The sequence below is a fragment of the Chanos chanos genome, chromosome 3 (assembly GCF_902362185.1).
Source record: "Chanos chanos chromosome 3, fChaCha1.1, whole genome shotgun sequence".
Taxonomy (NCBI): Eukaryota; Metazoa; Chordata; class Actinopteri; order Gonorynchiformes; family Chanidae; genus Chanos; species Chanos chanos.
In genome coordinates this window covers 54760612-54780635 of record NC_044497.1, presented here as the reverse complement: position 1 = coordinate 54780635, position 20024 = coordinate 54760612, and the positions used below count along the sequence as shown (strand labels likewise).

The window sequence follows — 20024 nt, the reverse complement described above, 5'->3', positions numbered from 1 at the left end:
ACATTTATTTGGAAACGACCAATTACAAGACAGTGTCATTATGATGAGTAAGAAACTGTTAAGTTCATTGACCTACTTCCTCTTCACCTCAAAAAAAAAAAAAAAAAAAAAAAAAAATCTGTCTTTAAGCGCAGACTTGAAGTGAAGGCAGACCAGATAATCATTCACATTCACAGAGCGTTTGTATTGGCTTTTCAGTCTGTTCACCAACCGTGGATGTAAAAAACAAAAACAAACAAACAAACAAACAAAAAAAAGCCAACTCGACCGAACGCAAGTGTCTGTTGGGGGCCGCTGAAGGAGCCAGACTTGGCCAGAGTGGCTTTAGTGTGAGTTGTAAAAAGCTACATAAAAGCTTCAACCAGTTTAAGTCACCAGTTTAAGACCGCCGCGTCCGGCGGCAGGAAGTTGTGGTTAGCGACAGCGAGAGAGCAGTCTGTTGGGTGAAAAGGGGGCGGATCTGAGTGACAGACCCGGACACCAATGTCTGAATACGGCATTACAGGAGAGAGGGCGGGACCAAAGAGGGGAAAACAATAATAATAATAATAACTTACTGAGACAGGTAGTAACAGAGAGACATAAACAAGAACCAGGGATAACGCTTTTCGTTTCTGTTCTTCCAAAGGAGTTGTGGTTTGATATCTGTTGTTGTTTTTTTTTTTTTCGTTTTCGTTTTGTCTTCACACTATGTACAATAATTTATAGAGTAGGTCTTTCTAAAATTGCTCATCAGTAATAATAATAATAATAATAATAATAATAATTACCTATCTATTTATCTAGAAATATGAGGACTGTTTTTTATTTTATTTATTGTTTGTTTTTTTTTGTTTGTTTGTTTAATTATTATTGATTTATCTGTTGCTCACAGCACCTCTGGTGGTTTGTGCAGAAGCAAATGTGAATCTCTTGCTGTGTTTGTGTGTGTATAGGTTTTTTTTCAAGTTATGAGATAAACAGAGAGCCCGTTGAGATTGAGAGAGAGAGAGAGAGAGAGAGAGAGAGAGAGACCCGGTGAGAAAGCCAGTGGAATCGACAGGCAGATATGAAGCGACAGATTTACGGAGGGGAGGTGGAGCAGGGGCCAAAACGATGTGCTGGAGACTGGAGGAGCAGTCACAGGGGAGCGTGCGGTGCGGAGGAGGCGCAGGTTATGGGAGGAGCGTTCAGATTTTGAGCGATTTCACCGTGTCGGCCCTCTTCTTCAGCAGCTCTGACACCTCCTGGAGCGAGCGCAGGTAACTGGCCTGCACCTTATCCACTGCAGTCTTCGTAAAAGTCAGGTCCTCCTACAAACACACACACACACACACACACACACACACACACAGAAATTACACAACGAAGCTCAACACAAACACAGATTACGCAAACATAATCACGTCCATATGTTTCAGGGATGGGTGAAAAAGGTCAACTAGTTTGAGCAGTTCTGATTTCCCCATATATCCAAAATGGTATTTGCATTTATGGGACCAGGCAACTTTGCCGGCGAGGTTGTGGCAATTGAATGTCGAAATAATGTTCGTAAATATTCCTATTAATTTGAGGAGTCTGACATTCGGTGGAAGTTGTTCCAATGGGCACTGTAGCTTCTGATAATGAATCACGCTAAAGTCACGTTACTGAATTTCATGTTTACAACTGGAATTCATTAAAATTCTTTCCGTTAGGCTTTTTTTTTTCAAGGTTCTGCAAACAAACACATTGCTGGTGTTCTGCATGCCTTTTCTGTTCCTGTGTTAAATATAGAGTAGACTGCCTTACAGTAGTTCCACTCCGCATGGTCAATCAAGTTTATGGACTGAAGCTCATCACTAATCGACCTGACAAGTTGGGAGCGCCGATCCCTGGTCCATTTGACAAACTAAAAGCAGCCCAAAAAAACAAAACAGTCAAAACGAAACCCAGCAGCGTGCGGACCTCAGACTGGGCGTGTCCCTGCAGACACAGAGCGCCCAGTTTCAGTGCGGTCAGACTGCTCTCCTGGCTCCTTATGTTCTCCACCACCTGGGAGATGAGGCCCTGCAGGCCCTCCACGAACTCCACAAACCCAGAAAACACCACCGGCTGCCGCAGAGAGAGAGAGAGAGAGAGAGAGAGAGAGAGAGAGAGAGAGAGAGAGAGAGAGAGAGGGGGAGGGGGGAGGGGGAGAGAGAGAGAGAGAGAGGGACCAAAAGAAAACTTCAGAAGAAAATCAGAGCACATATACAATTTGTGTGTGTGTGTGTGTTTTTGTGTGTGTGTGTTTGCACATGCTATCCAGTTAAAGTTAGAGGCTGTGTGTATCACTGGCGGTGGCAGTGGAGAGGTGTGTGCGTACCACTGCTGCACTGGTCTCCTTTTTCTTTTTCTTCTTCTTCTGTAGGCTGCTCTTCAGTGGCCGGAGGATGCTACTGCAGTGGCTGGACACCCAGAGCACAATGCTAATAGTCTGGCACAAACATCAGGACAGCGCTTCAGTTTAAAACCACCCAGCTCTCAAAACACGCTGAACATGTATTCTTTTTTTTATGAATTTATTTTTAAAGTGGGCTTGTACGTTTTGAGATGCCTGGCCACATTCATTTTTTAAAGAGCTTCATAAATTATTTTTGGAGTATTTATAAATTATTTTATACCAGAGTAAAAAAAAAAAAAAGAAAAAAAAGAGAATAAAAAAATATTCAAATTTTAAATACCTGTTCTACTGCTGTTATAATGCTGAGATGACTATATTTAAAATTAATTTTCCATTACATGCTCATGCTACACTGCAAACTTGTCGTAGCGCCACAAAATGCTGGAGGTGGGTACACTGAGGGTAGTGAAGGAAGATAAACGTGTGAATATGACTCACCTCAACGAAAAAGACGAGGTTTTCTAGCTGGGAGGGGTGTGTTCTGCACTGGCTGTCCGTCATTTCCATTAGGTCACCTTTACACTTGTCTACTATACCTGCAGTTTGCACACAGGATGACAGACAGTGAGGCAACTTACAGTACATTCAAATAAAGCGTACACTCCGTTAGAAACAGGATGACAGAAGTTCTAAGACAATCACTGAATTTTAACAGACAATCGCGTGAGACCTGGATCGTGTTCAAACTCACCTTGAAGTTGTGCTACTAAAGATTTGAAGCAATTGGATATTTGGGTTTGAAGTTCTGCCGACTCGTCTGAAAAGAAGTTAAATTAAAACACATTTTTAAATGTCTCTACTACAGTAAAAATGATCAAACGGATCACAATCTGAGACCATATCCGTGGTTATGATGGATGAGACCCATACGAAAATGGCTCATTTGAGGGAGAAATTCGTGCCTGCTCGACATACAGGCCCAGTGTAACTCTCTCTCTCTCTCTGAGTCTTTTCAATCACACATCTGGAATTTTCTTTCTTTGTACCAAAAAAAAAAAAAAAAAAAAGTATAAAAATTGTGTAATTTTGCATAAGAACCTAAAAAAGGCAGTGAAAGTTGTGCGATTAACGATAACGCTTCTATCCTCAGAATATTTCCGAATCAATGATTTTTAAAATGTAAAATAGAGAACACAAAACAAAAAAATAATGAGCTAGTACTTTCCAGCCCAGTGTTCTGTGAGTGATGTGTAATTTAAATGAACGGGCGGGAGCAGCATCTCGCGCTGCTGACTTATGAGACAATGCTGCAGATCTGTTTTCGCTCTGTCACTCCGCTAACGTCACACATCGCCGGCACTTAGCCGAGTTTCAGAATGTAATCAACATAAGACACTGATGAATATTAGCTCACTGAAACACAGCATAAAACAAACAAACAAAAAACCCCTGTGTCAACAAATGTATTACCAGGAGGTAATTCTCCATATAGGCCCCCATGTGGTTTCAGTGAGGACAGCCCCGCCCCCTCCTCCCCCCACCCCCTTTTGAAGACACATTAAATGTTCTCTCTCACCAAGACCAGTGGCTTCCAGCTCCTGTATGTGTGCGGAGAGCTGCAGGGCGGAGAGCTGACACTGACAGCTGCCACTGGCCAGAGCCTGCGTCATTCTCGTGGAGGGCGGGCCCAGGAAGGGATACTGCTGCTGTGGGAGGGACCACACCGTACGCTCAACACCGGCTTCCTCTAGCAGATCGGTTTTAATAAAGACTGACAAGAGGTTAAATCTAAACCAGACTGAGTTTAGGTCCAGCATGGGACATCAGGCTCTCTGAATTCTACTCCTGGAGACGCGCACCAGAGTTAACGTTTTAGTTAATACCAAGAACCTGGTCCAAGATGCCAAAAGTACGCTCCTCAGCGGATCAGCTCAATCAAAGGTGATGGTACCAGACTGTGTGTGCGCCCTGAGAACTGGAGCTGAAAACCACTGCCACCCACTGTTTTATTCCACCTCTAATGCACCTCCTTTACCATCCCATTCCCCAAAAAACTCAACGCCAGCTTTAAAATCCCCCTTTTCATTACACGAGACCAGGTCTGTCTACAAGGCACACTGAAGGAATACCTCTGAATGTTTTTCTGTGTACTGGGCAGCCTGGTTTAGCGTGGCTTCCAACTGGGAGAGCAAGGTTTGGAGCAGAGAGGGTTTCGCGGCCACGCCATTCTCCGTGGTCTTCTCCGAGTTCCGCTGTGACGGAGGATGAATGAGGGTGGAGAGACAGCTGACCAGACGTAGCGTCAGCGACCGCACCTTCAGCCACAGGGCCTCCTCCTCCAATGACTGCTGCCTCTGCTCTTCACTCAGCTGCCTGGAGACAGGGAGCCCAAAAAAAAAAAAAAAAAGAGAGAGAGAGAGAGAGAGAGGGGGAGAGAAAAAAAAAAGTTTTTTGTTGCCTAGTTGTGAAATTTGACCTCTTGAAACATAGATGTGTGTATTAAAAGATGAATTAAAAAAATTAATAATAAAAAACATTAACACCACCAACGCCACCAACAAAACCAATGATAAATCAATCAAATCAACTAATAAACAAACAAACAAATAAATGAATGAATGAATGAATGTCTGGAGTTGAGTGTGTGGTACCGGTCTTTGGGGTTCCAGCTCACGAGGACTGTGAGGTCCCGGTTGTCTCGCAGGTTTTCCCACGGGATGTCGTCCTCCTCGGGACACAGTCCCATGGATTTCACACTTTCCTCTAAAGGAGACGAACTGAACGGGGGGAGAGAACATTCCAGCATGGGCACCTGGTCTGACACGAACCTGGTCAAACTCTTTCTTTCATGGTACACTGCGGTGATCAACATCACCATGCCTATAACTGTTTCTATATTGTTCCGTTTTTCTCCCAGCTTTCTCAAGGGGACACATTACCAGTTTACTATCACATTCGGGATTTGAACCCACAACCCTCCAGTGATGGGTCCATGTTCATTACCCCTATAGCACTACGCCTTTTACACCCAGACACACATATACACATGTTCTTTACACAGGACACTCATACACACACACATAGCCACAGGGGACAGGCACTCACATGTCTGCTTCCAAGAGGAGGTCGAGCAGCATGCGTTCGGTGCGGACTTGGGCGAAGTGTAGCGAGTTATTCAGCCGACTCCTGAACGAGATGAACTCAGGGATCTTCTCAAACGCGCCATATTTATACGCTTGAATGATGTATTCTGAGGTCTGGCATTTATTTAAAAAAAAAAAAAAAAAAAAAAAATGGGACAGTATGAATTATGTGGAGTCAGGAAAGAAAAAAGTGATACACAGATAAATGTAGATATATTTAGAGACTGTGAGAAGGTGGCAGAAGGACTTACATCTTTCTGGTTTGAGTGGAAAAACCTGAGGGAGAAGTTACAGGACTGGGAAGCAGCAGCAAATTGTCCCAGGGACTCGGCATAGCGTGTCAGTAAATACCTAAAAACAAACAAACAAACAAACAAACAAACAAACAAACAAACAGAGCTCTTGGTTCAGGCCAACAGAGGGTCCCACCCGCTTAGACACGGTGACACACAGCACCAGCCAAAATGCATACAGTATAGATACATGCATTTGTTCAGCTGAAGCACTCATCTTGAGCTGATTAAAACATACTACTCTTTATGTCAGAGATAACATATCTCTAGAAATATGCTGGGATTAAACACCTCACTCAGAGGCAAACTGGCACAGTTGGAGTTCAAACCCACAATCCGCTTGTTACTGTGTCGCTTCCCTTACCACTAGACCAGTGCTGCCCCTGACAGCGTACTCAGTGCCGTAGCTGCGCTGGGCGCTTACCCGATGGTGTCGTGCTGGACGTGTTTAGCGTCCAGGCTGGAGTACAGGTCCACTACGGGTTCGAAGGCCCCCAGGCGACAGAAGAGGAGCAGGAGGAGCAGTTTGAACTGGGCGTTGGAAGGGCTGTGGGACAGGCCCTCCTCTAACAGGCCCAGACACTGCCACAGCATGCCCTCGTCCCCTGCACAACACGACAGATCACAGAACAGTCACAGGCTTTCACCCAGCTCCACACACACATCACAGGCCTACACACAGATCACAGGCCTACACACACATCACAGGCTCTCACACAGCTCCACACACACATCACAGGCCTACACACACATCACAGGCCTACACACAGATCACAGGCTTTCACACAGCTCCACACACACATCACAGGCCTACACACAGATCACAGGCCTACACACAGCTCCACACACACATCACAGGCCTACACACAGATCACAGGCTCTCACACAGCTCCACACACACATCACAGGCCTACACACACATCACAGGCTCTCACACAGATCACAGGCCTACACACAGCTCCACACACACATCACAGGCCTACACACACATCACAGGCCTACACACACATCACAGGCCTACACACAGCTCCACACACACATCACAGGCCTACACACAGCTCCACACACATCACAGGCTTTCATACAGATCACAGGCTTTCACACAGCTCCACACACACCACAGGCCTACACACAGATCACAGGCTCTCACACAGCTCCACACACATCACAGGCCTACACACAGATCACAGGCTCTCACACAGCTCCACACACACATCACAGGCCTACACACAGCTCCACACACATCACAGGCTTTCATACAGATCACAGGCTTTCACACAGCTCCACACACATCACAGGATTTCTCACAGCTCCACACATAGATCACAGGATTTCTGACAGCTCCACACACATCACAGGATTTCTCACAGCTCCACACACATCACAGGCTTTCACACACAGCTCTATATAGATCACAGGCTTTCACACACAGCTCCACACACGTCTCTTCTCGCCTAACACAAGGTAGTGCAGGTACTTACCAGGACATAGTTAAACATCAGTCATAGAGATAAAGGAGCACACAGGCTGTCTCCAAATGAGACAGTGGACTTTCAAATCAGCCCATTTGTCAATACTGATAAAATAACTATGCTCATTATTCTCACTGTGCCCATGAATTTGACGACAACTGAAAGTTCAGCTACGGGCCTATATCCTAAACTCGTTCAGTCAGTGAGAACAGAAGTCTACCCCACTGGCTTCTCTAAACATTCAAATAACTTTAAGTAATGAAAATGTGGAGACCAAGATAGAACACAGTAAGGTAATTACGGTTCACTAAAGCATGTAATGAATGATGAATAAGTGAACAAAAAAACAAAGAAAACCTGTCAATGGCCATGTCATTGCCAGGACAGATATTTCAATACGGACTGTGCATGATGCAATAAAGCAGGGAGAAAGAAAGAAAGAGAGAGAGAGAGAGAGAGAGAGAGAGAGAGAGAGAGAGAGAGAGACACACACACACACACACACACACACACAGAGAGAGAGAGAAGTGAAGTCTTACCGGTGTCTGTCCACAGGTCTATATAGACGTGAGCTGCCATGAGACAGTACATATCAGAGAACTGCAGCTCTGTCTTCAAGCACGATTTCCCTACACAACAACAAAAAGAACAAAGGTTCAGTTAATTGTAAGAGGGGAAAAAACCTCGCAACACAGCCTCTGTCAAACCGCTGTGCAGCACTACGATTCAACAGCCTTTATGAGAGAGAACTGTGCTATGCATTGCAGTAAAATTGTTTTCGTGTTTTTCCAATTGTAGGCTGATATTTAAGCAGTTAAATGCATGGCAGCATTAAAATACAAAAAAAAAAAACCCAACAAAAAACAAGATGATGTTGAGTTTAGGACTTTAGTTTAGGGCGTGGCTTACAGGCTGACAGGGGAAAAAAACCCTATGAAAATGTAAATCTTTATAATACACAAAACAGAGTCTCTGCAGTGCGAAGAACGGAGAACGGAAGAACAGAGATACCAAGAGAGAAGAGCAGATTCATCCAGTGTCAAAATTATATGTCGATATAAATTTTATACTATAACCATACCGATCAATATCCGTTAGTTAAAGCAAAAAACATTATGCGTCTTGACATCAGCGTACCAAACTGCAAGCCGTGGCGATAGTGGACTTTGAGTTCCCGGATCAGGCCCTGTTTTGCGTCCGTATCCAAAGCGTGATGCAGGCCCAGGGACCGGCTCAGCTGAGCCACACACAGGTGCCTCTGCAGAGCACGCGTGTCTCCTGGCAGCGCGATGCCATCTTCGCCCGGAGCCCCAAGTGGTACCGCCTCCGTCAACCTGTTAACGAACTGTACCGGCACTAACGACCGTCAGTCAGGTTGTTTATCCACATACAGCCAGCAAACAACAAACACCACTCCAAAACAACAAACGCCATCCCCAAACAACTAACACCGCCCCTAAAACATCAAACACCATCCCCAAACAAATAACACCGCCCCTAAAACATCAAACACCATCCCCAAACAACTAACACCGCCCCTAAAACATCAAACACCATCCCCAAACAACTAACACCGCCCCTAAAACATCAAACACCATCCCCAAACAAATAACACCGCCCCTAAAACATCAAACACCATCCCCAAACAACTAACACCGCCCCTAAAACAACAAACACCATCCCCAAACAACTAACACCGCCCCTAAAACATCAAACACTGCCCCCAAACAACTATCACCTCCCCTAAAACATCAAACACCGCCCCCAAACAAATAACACCACCCCTAAAACATCAAACACCATCCCCAAACAACTATCACCTCCCCTAAAACATTAAACACCGCCCCCAAACAACTAACACCTCCCCTAAAACATCAGGAGCAGGGCAGCATTTCAAACACATTTAGACGATGTTTCTGGTCGCAGCGCATACCTGTATATGTTGGTCAGGGGTGAGGAGATCCAGAAAGATCTTCAGGTCCGTAATGCAGCACAGCTTATCACCAAACTTCACGAAGAACTGAATCATCAGCTCCACCGGTTCACCTAAAAAAAAAAAAAAAAAACAACTGTCTCAGTGCCAGAGGAAACGAGATACAAAAAAAAAAACATCCCATGTTTTGGAAGTCTGATTTTTAAATTAGCAAGTTCACATAAACCAACCGAGCAAAAAAAGAAAGTCTTGAAAAAAAAGAAAGAAAGAAAAAAAAAAGATTGAGAATATAGCAATTAAAGAAACGTCTAAGTGTTGAATGATGACACCTAGAATTAAAAATCTCCAATTTTTACTGTCCTTATTCTGTCTTCTGTTCTACTTCACATTTTCCTGCCTATATGTTCACTGTAAGGGCAACAAGCAGAAACTAGGTTAGGGGCTTATTAGGCTCGTTCTACCAGTTTGTGTGAAATATACACATCAGTCGCCGATTGTCCCAGTCTGGGGAGGGGAAAAGGACGATCCTGAGGGGAAAGGACGATGATGGTGACGGAGTATTAACTGTTCAAACAGAATGACCACATAACCACGCTCTCCGCTCAGTCACAAACAGCTCAATCCAATAAAGCAAATGGACTTTGAGTTTGTGCAAAGCTCTGTGAGCTGGTCGTCAATCTGCTGGCGAGGATGGCTCTACAGTCACTGTCCGTCCCCCGGTCACACTACACAGACTTATCCAAAACAGAACTGCACCTGGTTCTATAAGCACTGATGACTTATACGCTCCAAATCTGTAACAGTCTCTGATGCCACAGTATGCTCACTGGACGTGTATATTAGCCAAAAAAAAAACAAAAAAAAACGTCAATCAACAGCAATAAGCCCACTCATTGGTCCATCTCTATCTGGAATTAGCCAATGATGGCTCTTACCCTGTAGCTCAAGTGTGACCCAAATCTCATTTTCCTCTCTAGCATGTAAGAAAGCACATGCTTGCACACACACAAAAAAACAAAACAAAAAACCCCCCCAAAAAACAGAAGTCGTACAGTGCACACTTTCCTTGCTTGTGTCAGATCTCTGCACAAAAAAAGGTGTGAGTAAGAGCTCTACAGAGCATTAAAACTGTGACTTTCGCTTTATTACCCTTCCTGAACTAATAATACAAACTGATCAATTCACTGCTGGCCTCTGCTACAAAGTGGCTTTACCAGATAAGCACAAGATCTGTTGCCGTTTAAGTGGCTTTCAAAAAATAATACTAATTGGCTAATTATCGTGGCACAGTCCAGCGGTGACGGCAGTTTGAACAAAAGCCCGTCATGACCCACGGTTCAGCAGCGGGCCCAACACGATTATTCTCACGCTGTCGCGACCGACCTAGCTGGTGCTCCTCTGGACTCCCTCTCTCTCTCAGGCGTTGGATCAACTCCAGACGGGCCAGGTACGGTCCCCTCAGCGGCCTCGACTCCTTCGCCTCCTCCACCGTCACTCGCTCCTCCACGAAGCCGATGGCCTGGGCCGTGGAATGGTGCACCTCCCCCTCCGCGCAGCTGCAACCAAAAAACAAAAAAACAAAAACGCACCGCACACAGACGACGCATGCTTTGGTCAGAAAGTATACAGGCCGAACAAAATGACACCTTCTCAAATTTTACCGATCAAATTAAATAAGCTGGATCACACGCGTGGGTTTCCAAACACAATTACGATCGGGAAGCAAGTACGTACTGCTCTCCTTCCTCCGGCGGAGTCCAGGCCTGGTCGATGAGGTGGAATAACGAATCAAAGTACGACAAATAGAACTGCCAATCATCAGGGCTGGGGGCGAGAGAGAGAGAGCGAGAGCGAGAGAGAGAGAAATGGACAAAATAAAGTTATTGGGAGTTATGGGACAGGCTATATGAACACTGACCTCACGGGCGGCACTCACTTTTTGAGGAGCAGTTTGCGGGACAGGGCGTTGCAGTCGGGCCAGCGCTCCAGTCGCCGATAAAGCTTCATACACTTGTTTTCTCTACTCTGCAGCTCACTGGTCAGTTTCTCTGAGTGAGGAAGACACACACACAAACACAAATAAACTGTGAGGTTACAGGAATTTAAAGAGGTGTCCACATGTCTGATATTATCACTGAGAAAGAAATAGCGCCTCTGAAAAGAGATACGATCATAACGCGAATAACCACAGACGGAGTCAGGTCAAAAGTCAGATCAGAGCCACCACGCTGAGGAGCAGTAAACAGGAGGCCGATTAGACGCCGTCCTCACCTCCCAGTGGACCGCGGATCAACTCCAGCGCCTCTACATACTTCCCCAACCGCTCCAGGATCATAAAGTACAGCTGCACCTATAAACACACACAGGGCGGAGGGGCAGACAATGTCAGTTTGTGTCCCTCTGTTTGTGTGTGCTATTTGTACCGAACTGTTCGTCACTGGACTCTGTTCAAAACGCACCACAAACAGAATGATTTTTCCACTGGGTTAATGCAACATATAAAGCTAAACACACAAACACACACACACACACACACACACAGAATTTTCAAATAAGCAGTGGTGTACAATGAGGCTCTCTCTACTTCACATTTGGCTTAACACTTTTTCTGCTGTGGTTAAAAAACACACCAAAACCGCAGCGAGTACATGAACATGACTTTTTTTTTTTTTTTTAATCGTCAATCCCACCCCACCCGGTGTACGACCTTAGTTTCCGCAGAAACGACCCAACCCTCTTACCTCAGCCTCCGCCTCGATTTTCTCTTCTTTAACCATTTTCTCGACCATGCGTTCAGCTAAGGGCAGGAACATAGTCTGAGAGAGCTTATCGTCCTGTGCTGAGATAGCCTGGAAAACACACACACACACACACACACACACACACACACACACACACAATGGAGAGGGGATTGGTATTTGAAAGAAGAACTCTGACCAGTGCATGTGTGTGCATGCTTGCGCGTGCATGCACGCAGGTGTGTGTCAAACATCCGTTTTCAAATAAACTTACCTGCATGACTAAGCTCATGACGGACCAGAAGTAATACGGGTTTTTTGGGACAATCTTATAAAGTGCCATTCCAGCCTGCAATCCGAAAAAAAAAAAAAAAAAAAAAAAAAAACATTTTCCAGTCAACAGTCAATGCCAGCTCACATGGCTGACAGCTAAGCACCTTTTTAAAAAATGGACTGACTGTTGTATAAAGGCAAAAGGAGTGGAACCTGCTGCATCTTCTTATATTCCCCAACGCGAGCGTAGGCCATGAACAGGTGGGAGTGATATTCTTCACTAGACGGAACCTTCCGGACTGCTGCTTCATACAGTTTGGTCACCAACTCCGCTGCGGAGAGAGACAGAGACAGGCAGAGAGAGAGAGAGAGAGAGAGAGATAAAAACAAGTGATTCCTGATTGGTTCAGAGATCAAGCAAAACAGAATAAACCTCACATACATCAGACATAACAAGGCTTCCAATTTTTAGCGAACGCATTCTCTAAAACCCCCCCAGCAATCTTCGGTCGGGCAGCTTATGTTCTAATTGTACAACCACCAGGGGGGAAACTCACGTCTGTGCATTTCTCTGTACAGAATGGTCAACGCTTGGAGGGAATTGTCGTCGGTGGGCTCCAGGGTGGCTACTTCTTGGGCTAGGGTGAACGCTTCGTCTTGTCGGCCCGTGCGCTGCAGACCGATGGCCTTCAGGACCTGCGCGGTGAGATGACACAAAAGCAGTTCAGTCTTAACGAGACGCTCGCTGAGCCGTCCACACACACAAAAGAGCCTTTTAACGGGGGGGGGGGGGGGGGACGCACGCGGAAAGCACAGCCAGCGCCACGAGGAGTCCGCGTCGCCCTCGGCTCCGCCCCCACCAAAGCGGAGGGATCCGTTAGGGACGCTGGAGCCAATCAGGGCACCTGATTCGCTTTGTGTCATAAAACGTGAATGTGGTGTTGCTGTCGCCTGACGTCAAAGGACTGATATTTCTGCAATACTGAATGAGTAGAACTGGTCATAGTACGGGGAGGGCGGGGGGGTCTTCCTACCCAGGATGACCAAACAACACCGCAAAAAGTCGGATAAAACACTGAAAGGGAGAAACCCGTTACGCTACATCACTCATTGAATCCAAAAGGAATGCGACTAATGAATTCTTCAGAGTCACCGCTCGCAGGAAATGTCAGTGTGCTGCAGATAAGACGCCGATATCCATTCACGTAGTAATGGCAATGAATGCGATGGGATGCAGGACAGGTTGAATAGAAAATTACCCACCTTGGCACAGTGAAGGTCCTTGTGCTTCTTCAGCAGCTTGTCAGCCTGCTGGATTGCCATTTTGTTATTGCCATTGTCAAGGTAATCTACAGATTGAAGGAGAGGAATGCAAAATAATCCCATGTGTGATGAACATAACATTTACAGACAGATATTCATTAAACATTGACAGAGCATACGCAAGGACCCAGAAAAACAAAAGAAAACAGCTTCGTAAAGGATGGCAGTGTATTTTAAATAAACTGATCTCTGCCAGCAAAGACGTGGGGTCTTCTGCAGCAAATGTCTTTGAGTGCTGATTCAGGATCAGTTTTTGCCTTCCATAAGACTATCACTAGAATTACAGGAATCAAGAGGTGCTGTTCCTAGATCAGCCCTCGTTTGTCCGAGATGCTTATGTATGGATATCAAGGAGGCCTCATTTGTGAGGCTTGAGATATGTATATTTGCTTGGACTGGGTCAGACTGTTTTGGGCCATCTGCTAATCAAAGAAACTGAAATCTGCTACTCTACTCTCAGTCAGTTGAACTACTGAGTGCTGACTAAGCAAGTGGGTTGCCTCAAAGTGCTTCAACTGATTGTGTCGAGTACAACATTTGAACCTGATCGACAAGAAAAAGATGATACGCTATCTACTTCCGTGTAGCTCAGGTTAACCGTGGACTACATAAGCAAAACACAGCAATAGTCTGACTACCAAGTAAAGAAGATAGGGTGAGGTGAGGTATTAGCAGCTTAGCCATGGAAACTAAAAATCACTGAAACTATCACCAATAACAGAAAAATAAAACCGTCTGAGTACCTAAAAGACCCAGTGGCTCTTCAAAATGTGCTCCTGGCTTAGCTAAAGGACTTTAGCTCTGTACCTTTGTTTCCAACCTTCAAATCACTGTCCCCTCTCACCAAGCCAACAGTACATACAAGACCATTCTTCATAACAGCTGAACGCCAAAATTAACCAGGCCAGACAGTGGGCACAGACGGTTTACGTGTGTATTGTTAGGTCTACCCATTCTCTACATCGCCGTCGCTGCCGCTGCCACTACCCCCAGCCTTCTCGGGTACGCACTACTGGATAAGGCAAATGAAACCCCTTTGACAAGCACTCCAGAGGCCCGCTGGTAGTCTGCGTCAAACACAAGCGAAATCAGAACTTTCCAAATTGTCTTGAAGTTAGAAAAAGAACTGGGTAAGAGCTATTGATAGAAGAAACACCGTACACCCACGGTGCGCAACAGAATTTAGTAGATTACTTTTCTAAGCAGGCTATGTAAAGAGTGCATTCTCAGTACGTGACCAACTGTTTTACGGTCTGTCACACCGTTTGTTTAGCTTAACCGCCATAACCCTAATTTTGAATGAATGGTTGCAACCATTATACTCTGTTTTTTTTCTTAGAAAATCTGTCATTCAGTGGTTCTTATTCACAAAATTTCGGCGTCATCCCAGAAACACAAACGTGATCAGTTAATTTGCTAACCTGGCACTACAACAGAGTCGCTGACAACGGAGGGAACTGGAAACACGTTTATGGCAAACTACACAGAGACAGTTTTAAATGGCTATAGAACGCTTGAATTTTTTTGTACTTAGCTAACGTAACTGCAGAGAGTACAATGTCGGATATCGACGCAGGCGACAGAATGAAGGCATGGACAACAGCTCAGAAACATTCAGGTCCAGGTGGCTCACTCGCTAATCCCCCGTCGATTAGCCATGTCAGCTAACTGACGTTAGCTCGCAAGCAAATACACTAGTCGTAATGTGTCAAAAACAATGACAGGTTTTACTTGGGGAGACACTGGGGGCAAAAAGACATGCTTAGCTCCAATAACCAGATTACCTAACTTCTGTTACAGCTACAACATAGCAGATTTTTGTTCAGAGATCAGACTAGTAAGATAACCGGTGTGTGCATCGGAACTCCACATAAGACTGCAAGAATTTATCAGTTACCCACAGTAGTAAATAAAATCAACCGAAATTCATCAGTCCAACTGACCAACTATGAACTGATATCTCAGCATCTTTCCCAAGGTACCTCACTGTAAATATCTCTTTGCTGCACAGGATAAAAAAAATAATTCTGCTGCAAATCCTACTTGCTACAAGAAGCTAAAATGCCGCATTAAATCTAAACATTAATTGGCTGAGGAGCTAGCAATACCTCCATACACATCTAGCTACAAAGCTAAGTTAGCCAACTTGCAAACCGTACAGCTTGCTAAGTTAGCAGAGCATGCTATCGTACTTACGAATACCATTTATATAGTTTCTGTATTAATATTACTTGTCAACGACATATCCAATGCAATAACGCAACGCTGACTAGATACAGTAACAAGACATGAAGCAGCGCACGAAAATTAAGCAAACTGGTGCCCAATCAAGGTGCTCTGTCATTCGGCAACCCCAGTTAACCGGGACCGTGGCTGTAGTTTAGGGGCCTTCTTTACCAGCTGCGACCCCTCTTAAAATGTCCATAATGAAAACTATTTTGGTATAACATCAACAGCACGTCAGAGCGCAGAACAAAATATACACCGCTTCGCGATAAATAACGAATTCGTACCGTAAATGGGTCTGAGTCTCCTGTCGTTAGGGTCTTGCACATGGCCCCTCGCCGCCATGTTGGAGGTTACTAGGATTTATAAGTACGCATGCGTGGTTGTGTCAATCCGGAAAGAATTAAAATAAGCAGTGAACAGTCCTCCACGGTGAGTATCAATCGCATACAAGCACTGACAAGCAGCACAACTGCATGTAATATCATTTCAGTGTAATTCCCTGCCTCAGTTAAATATATGTGATAATTTATTCTTGTGTTTAATGTTATGTTAATTCATGGAGCTAATGTGTCTTGGTGAAATTCCGCTTATTTTAAATTCTTAGCACATGTTTTGACATCTTACTCTGCGCAAATAGTCGTATTTTATCAACTGACATCTGTAAGGGCAAATGTAGACTCTACTGTATTCCATTTCATCATTAACATCAGTTTTATAAATACATTTAAGAAACACGTCGGATTTTAAGACCGCAACTCATTTTGCTAAATACCTCAACACTAAATTACAAAAAGACCAGAATAGGCAGACTCCACTAGGGGGCGGTCTTGCTCTGTCGTGCCTTTCAGTCCCATAACAACATTTGAAGTTTTCTGTTCTGACAAGTTGTTCAGCCTGATGAAAAGGCAGTTATCGTTGCTCTTTTAATCATGTATGCAGCATTTACTAACAATTCGAAGTGTAAATTTTCTTATCATCAGAGAGCACGGGTCTTTGTCTCGCACGTTATGTCAGGCATAACTATGTTGGTGTGAACACATTGTTCTGGCTGGCGAAGGAGCGTTCCCTTAAATGGAATGATATACTGGTCTGGTAACGACGCTGTTTCTAGGCAACTCATTGGCTGATGACAGGCGGGACACGCAGTACTGGCATCATTCTGATACTTTGATGTTTTCTTACCTTTTTTCAATCCTCCGCGACTGTTCGCGTTTTCTGCTTCCCATAGCGTAAAGAACTGAGGTTAAAACGTCAGTCCCATATTCTTTCATATAAATATTCTTTCATATAAATAATGTCAAGTGAGCATTTGTCTCCAGCTCTGGTTACCAATAACCACTTATGAGAGGGAGGCATTTAATATCTAATATAACTGTACCGTATAACAGTAAAATGTTGGTGTGTAATTATCTGATAGTTACTGTAAGAAATATGGTCTAGAGCACCACACTATGAGCTCAGGTTTGAATTGTATATATATTTTTTAAATATCATATTGAAATGTGAAATGAATGTATTCTCTTTAAGATGATTTACATTTGATTATTTTGTTTTTGGGCCAACCCGTGGTACTTCATGTTGCATTATGATTATTCACTGAATTCAAATGCAGGTTGATAGATCTGCAAAATGTTTCTCATAAGTCTTTTCCTCTGAAAGCTCTCTCCACAAGCCCTCAGAGAGAAGGACTCAGAGGCAGAACAGGTGTGCGTATGTGTGTGTGTGCGCGCGCGCGTGTGTGTGTGTGTGTGTGTGTGTGAGTGTCTCTGTGTGTGGGGGGGGGGGGGGGGGGGTAGGGGGCGGTGTGTACGTGTGTGTGTGTGTGACTGTTCCTGGGATGGTAGAAATCCACCGAGCAGAAGAAAACTAGGGGAATGGAAATTATAATTAGAGTCAACGGGGGATGACAGGCCTTGTGGTTGCAGGAGCCAGAGGTCTTATAGGAGCAGGCTAACCAGAATCATAATAATGCAGAAATCCACCTCACTGTGGAAGCCTCCACCATCTGAGATGCTTAACAAGTTCTAATGAATAATGGAGGAGAAATTCTCTCTCTCTCTCTCTCTCTCTCTCTGCTTCCTCTCTCTCTCTCCCTCTCTCTCCTTTAGCTGCCCTTCAGAGTTTCAGAGGCCATTCAGTGTTCTAAGCCCAATTATTATGTGTTAAAATTATCTGACAGTTTGAAAGAGAAGCTGAGAGAGCACAGCAGAATTTATATTACGGAGAAAATTATTTAAACAAACTCATTTCCTGTAAAATAGAAACCCTGCTCGCAAGATAAACCCCTCGCAGATTGGTTTTCAACATAAATGCATTATTTCTTTAATTATTATTTGTATGTTTGATTAATCGATTGTTCATCACTATTTATTGATTCATTCTTTTATTCATTCATTTAGTTAGTTTAGTTGTTCCCTTTGTTGTGTCTGTAGATGTAGAATTGCAGAAAGAATAGAGTTTGCAGAAAACTCACAGCTACACATTTTTTAAGGAGTAAACTGACTAACTTGGTAAAGATATGTTAAAAGCTTTCTGAGGAATGTGTAGGCATTGCGGCATCTTCGTGAAAGGTTCCGTCTTTGATTTTAAGTAATGGGAAGTGTGATTTAAAGATCCATGAAATGGACAACGCTAACACCCACTAATGAAGAGCTGAGCAGAATTGTTACCTTGGGTGCAATGATGTCAGACCGCTGATGGATTCCATCATTCTCAGAGGAGGCCTTACTGTTTTACCCACATACTGAACGAATCAGCTCTTTTCTGTACAGTGAAAGTGGGGATGGGAGGTTAAGGCAGAATATCATATCCAAGTGTATATCTTTATTCCCATGATCCATGTTACCCAGACATGATTGGTCTTTATGCATTGTGAAGTATAAGGATGTGTATTCAGTGTGGTCACGCAGATACCTTAGAACATATAATCTACTGTACATCTGTATGTAGCGTCAAAAGGCCAAAATAAATGCGTAACATCGAATAAGTCCAAAAAAAAAAGAAAGAAAATAACATGACAGGAGCATTCATACGTCACTCTGACACGGGATGTGTATGGTAATAAGCTTTATTCAGATAAAGTGTTTAGTCATTTTACGGAGAAGGTCACTGTGTGAAGGAGGAGCAGCTAAATGGTGTTATTACTTTGGCTGCCGCTTTAATTACTGGGTGTTTGGCAACTCTTAATTAAACAGCCTGCCCCAATTTAATTACTTTAGATTAAAAAAAAAATACAAATTTGTATCACAGCAAATTCTAGAAAGACCAGTCTATAGACAACAGTAATGACATAGTCAAGCGGATCCGATATGTCCGTGTTCTGTAGTATAGTCAGCGTTATATTGATTTGATTGTGATCTTTGTGTGTTACTTTATTCGGTCCTAATAATTTGATCGTAACATGAAGATGATACATACATATGTATGTAGTAATTTCTGGAAAGGTGCATTGGTCTTCCAAACACAGATCTTATGGATTTTTCCTTATGAGGAATCACCGAATCAAGCTGCTCTTCAGCCCCCACCCCCACCCCCCCCAACGCTGTTTTAAAACCAACCACCCCCCAATGTTGTTTTAAAACCAATCACTTGCACATGGTTAGTATTCTCCATACATCTCAGCGAAATGGTGGCTAGTGTACTCCACCCGCAAAAACTGAGACAACAGGCTATCATTTTACATTCCGCGAGAGAAACGCACCTGAAGAGAGAGTAAGAGAGATGAGAAGTCTTGAATATATTTCCATAATTCCAGCATGCCTGTCTGCTTGCTTAGACCTCAGGTGGTTGAGCGCTTGGCCTGGCCAGACCCTATCAATGTGAAGGGCAATCTCATCCTTTCTGCATCTTTTCTCATCACAGCTTGATTTAATGGGCCCCAAATATGCTTGCTGAATTATAAATGTGTGGTCCCTTCTCACAGATACACACACACACACACACGCACGCATGCATGTACACACCCCCCCCCCCCCACACACACACACACAACCCCCACCCCCTCAGACACAGACACACACACACAAAAGCAAATACACACACCTTGATGTACGCACACATTTTCGATTTTTAGTTTCTCCCTCTTGAAACAACATAATACATATATATTGTACACACACAAAATCTTGTTTTGTTTTTTTTTCTCACCCTCAAATCAACAAACACGCAAGCATACGCACACAGTCACTTTCTCGATTCTTAGTTGTTTTCTTGCAAACATATCGTAACACACACACACACACACACACACACACACACTCCCACTCAGTTGGCTCCT

The 20024-nt window shown here is 44.1% G+C and overlaps 1 protein-coding gene across 2 annotated transcripts; it reads right to left on the bottom strand.

Annotated features, from left to right (window-relative positions):
* Positions 1-1010: 1010 nt before the first annotated feature.
* Positions 1011-16090, bottom strand: naa25 (N-alpha-acetyltransferase 25, NatB auxiliary subunit). Of its 2 annotated transcripts, none has more exons than XM_030768566.1 (24): positions 16033-16090; positions 13460-13545; positions 12754-12892; positions 12410-12528; positions 12198-12272; positions 11927-12034; positions 11457-11535; positions 11122-11233; positions 10920-11009; positions 10569-10741; positions 9186-9298; positions 8390-8597; positions 7792-7881; positions 6205-6385; positions 5739-5838; positions 5450-5601; positions 4996-5121; positions 4474-4717; positions 3921-4050; positions 3096-3161; positions 2843-2940; positions 2327-2437; positions 1927-2073; positions 1011-1292 (listed from the first exon to the last, which is right to left on the bottom strand). In XM_030768566.1, the coding sequence occupies exons 1-24, from the start codon at positions 16088-16090 to the stop codon at positions 1170-1172; spliced, it is 2928 nt and encodes a 975-aa protein (XP_030624426.1). In that variant the 3' UTR covers positions 1011-1169. The 2 variants fall into 2 exon arrangements, with proteins under 2 accessions (XP_030624426.1, XP_030624427.1); XM_030768567.1 differs by having other exon boundaries at positions 3921-4044.
* Between the last annotated feature and the right edge of the window lie 3934 nt (positions 16091-20024).

Coding starts and splice junctions, on each gene's coding strand:
- naa25 (XM_030768566.1), bottom strand. CDS start 16,090: ATGGCGGCGAGGGGCCATGTGCAAGACCCTAACGACAGGAGACTCAGA. Junction 12,273..12,409: donor AATATAAGAAGATGCAGCAG/GTTCCACTCCTT, acceptor TTCGGATTGCAG/GCTGGAATGGCACTTTATAA. Junction 11,536..11,926: donor AAATCGAGGCGGAGGCTGAG/GTAAGAGGGTTG, acceptor GTGTGTTTATAG/GTGCAGCTGTACTTTATGAT.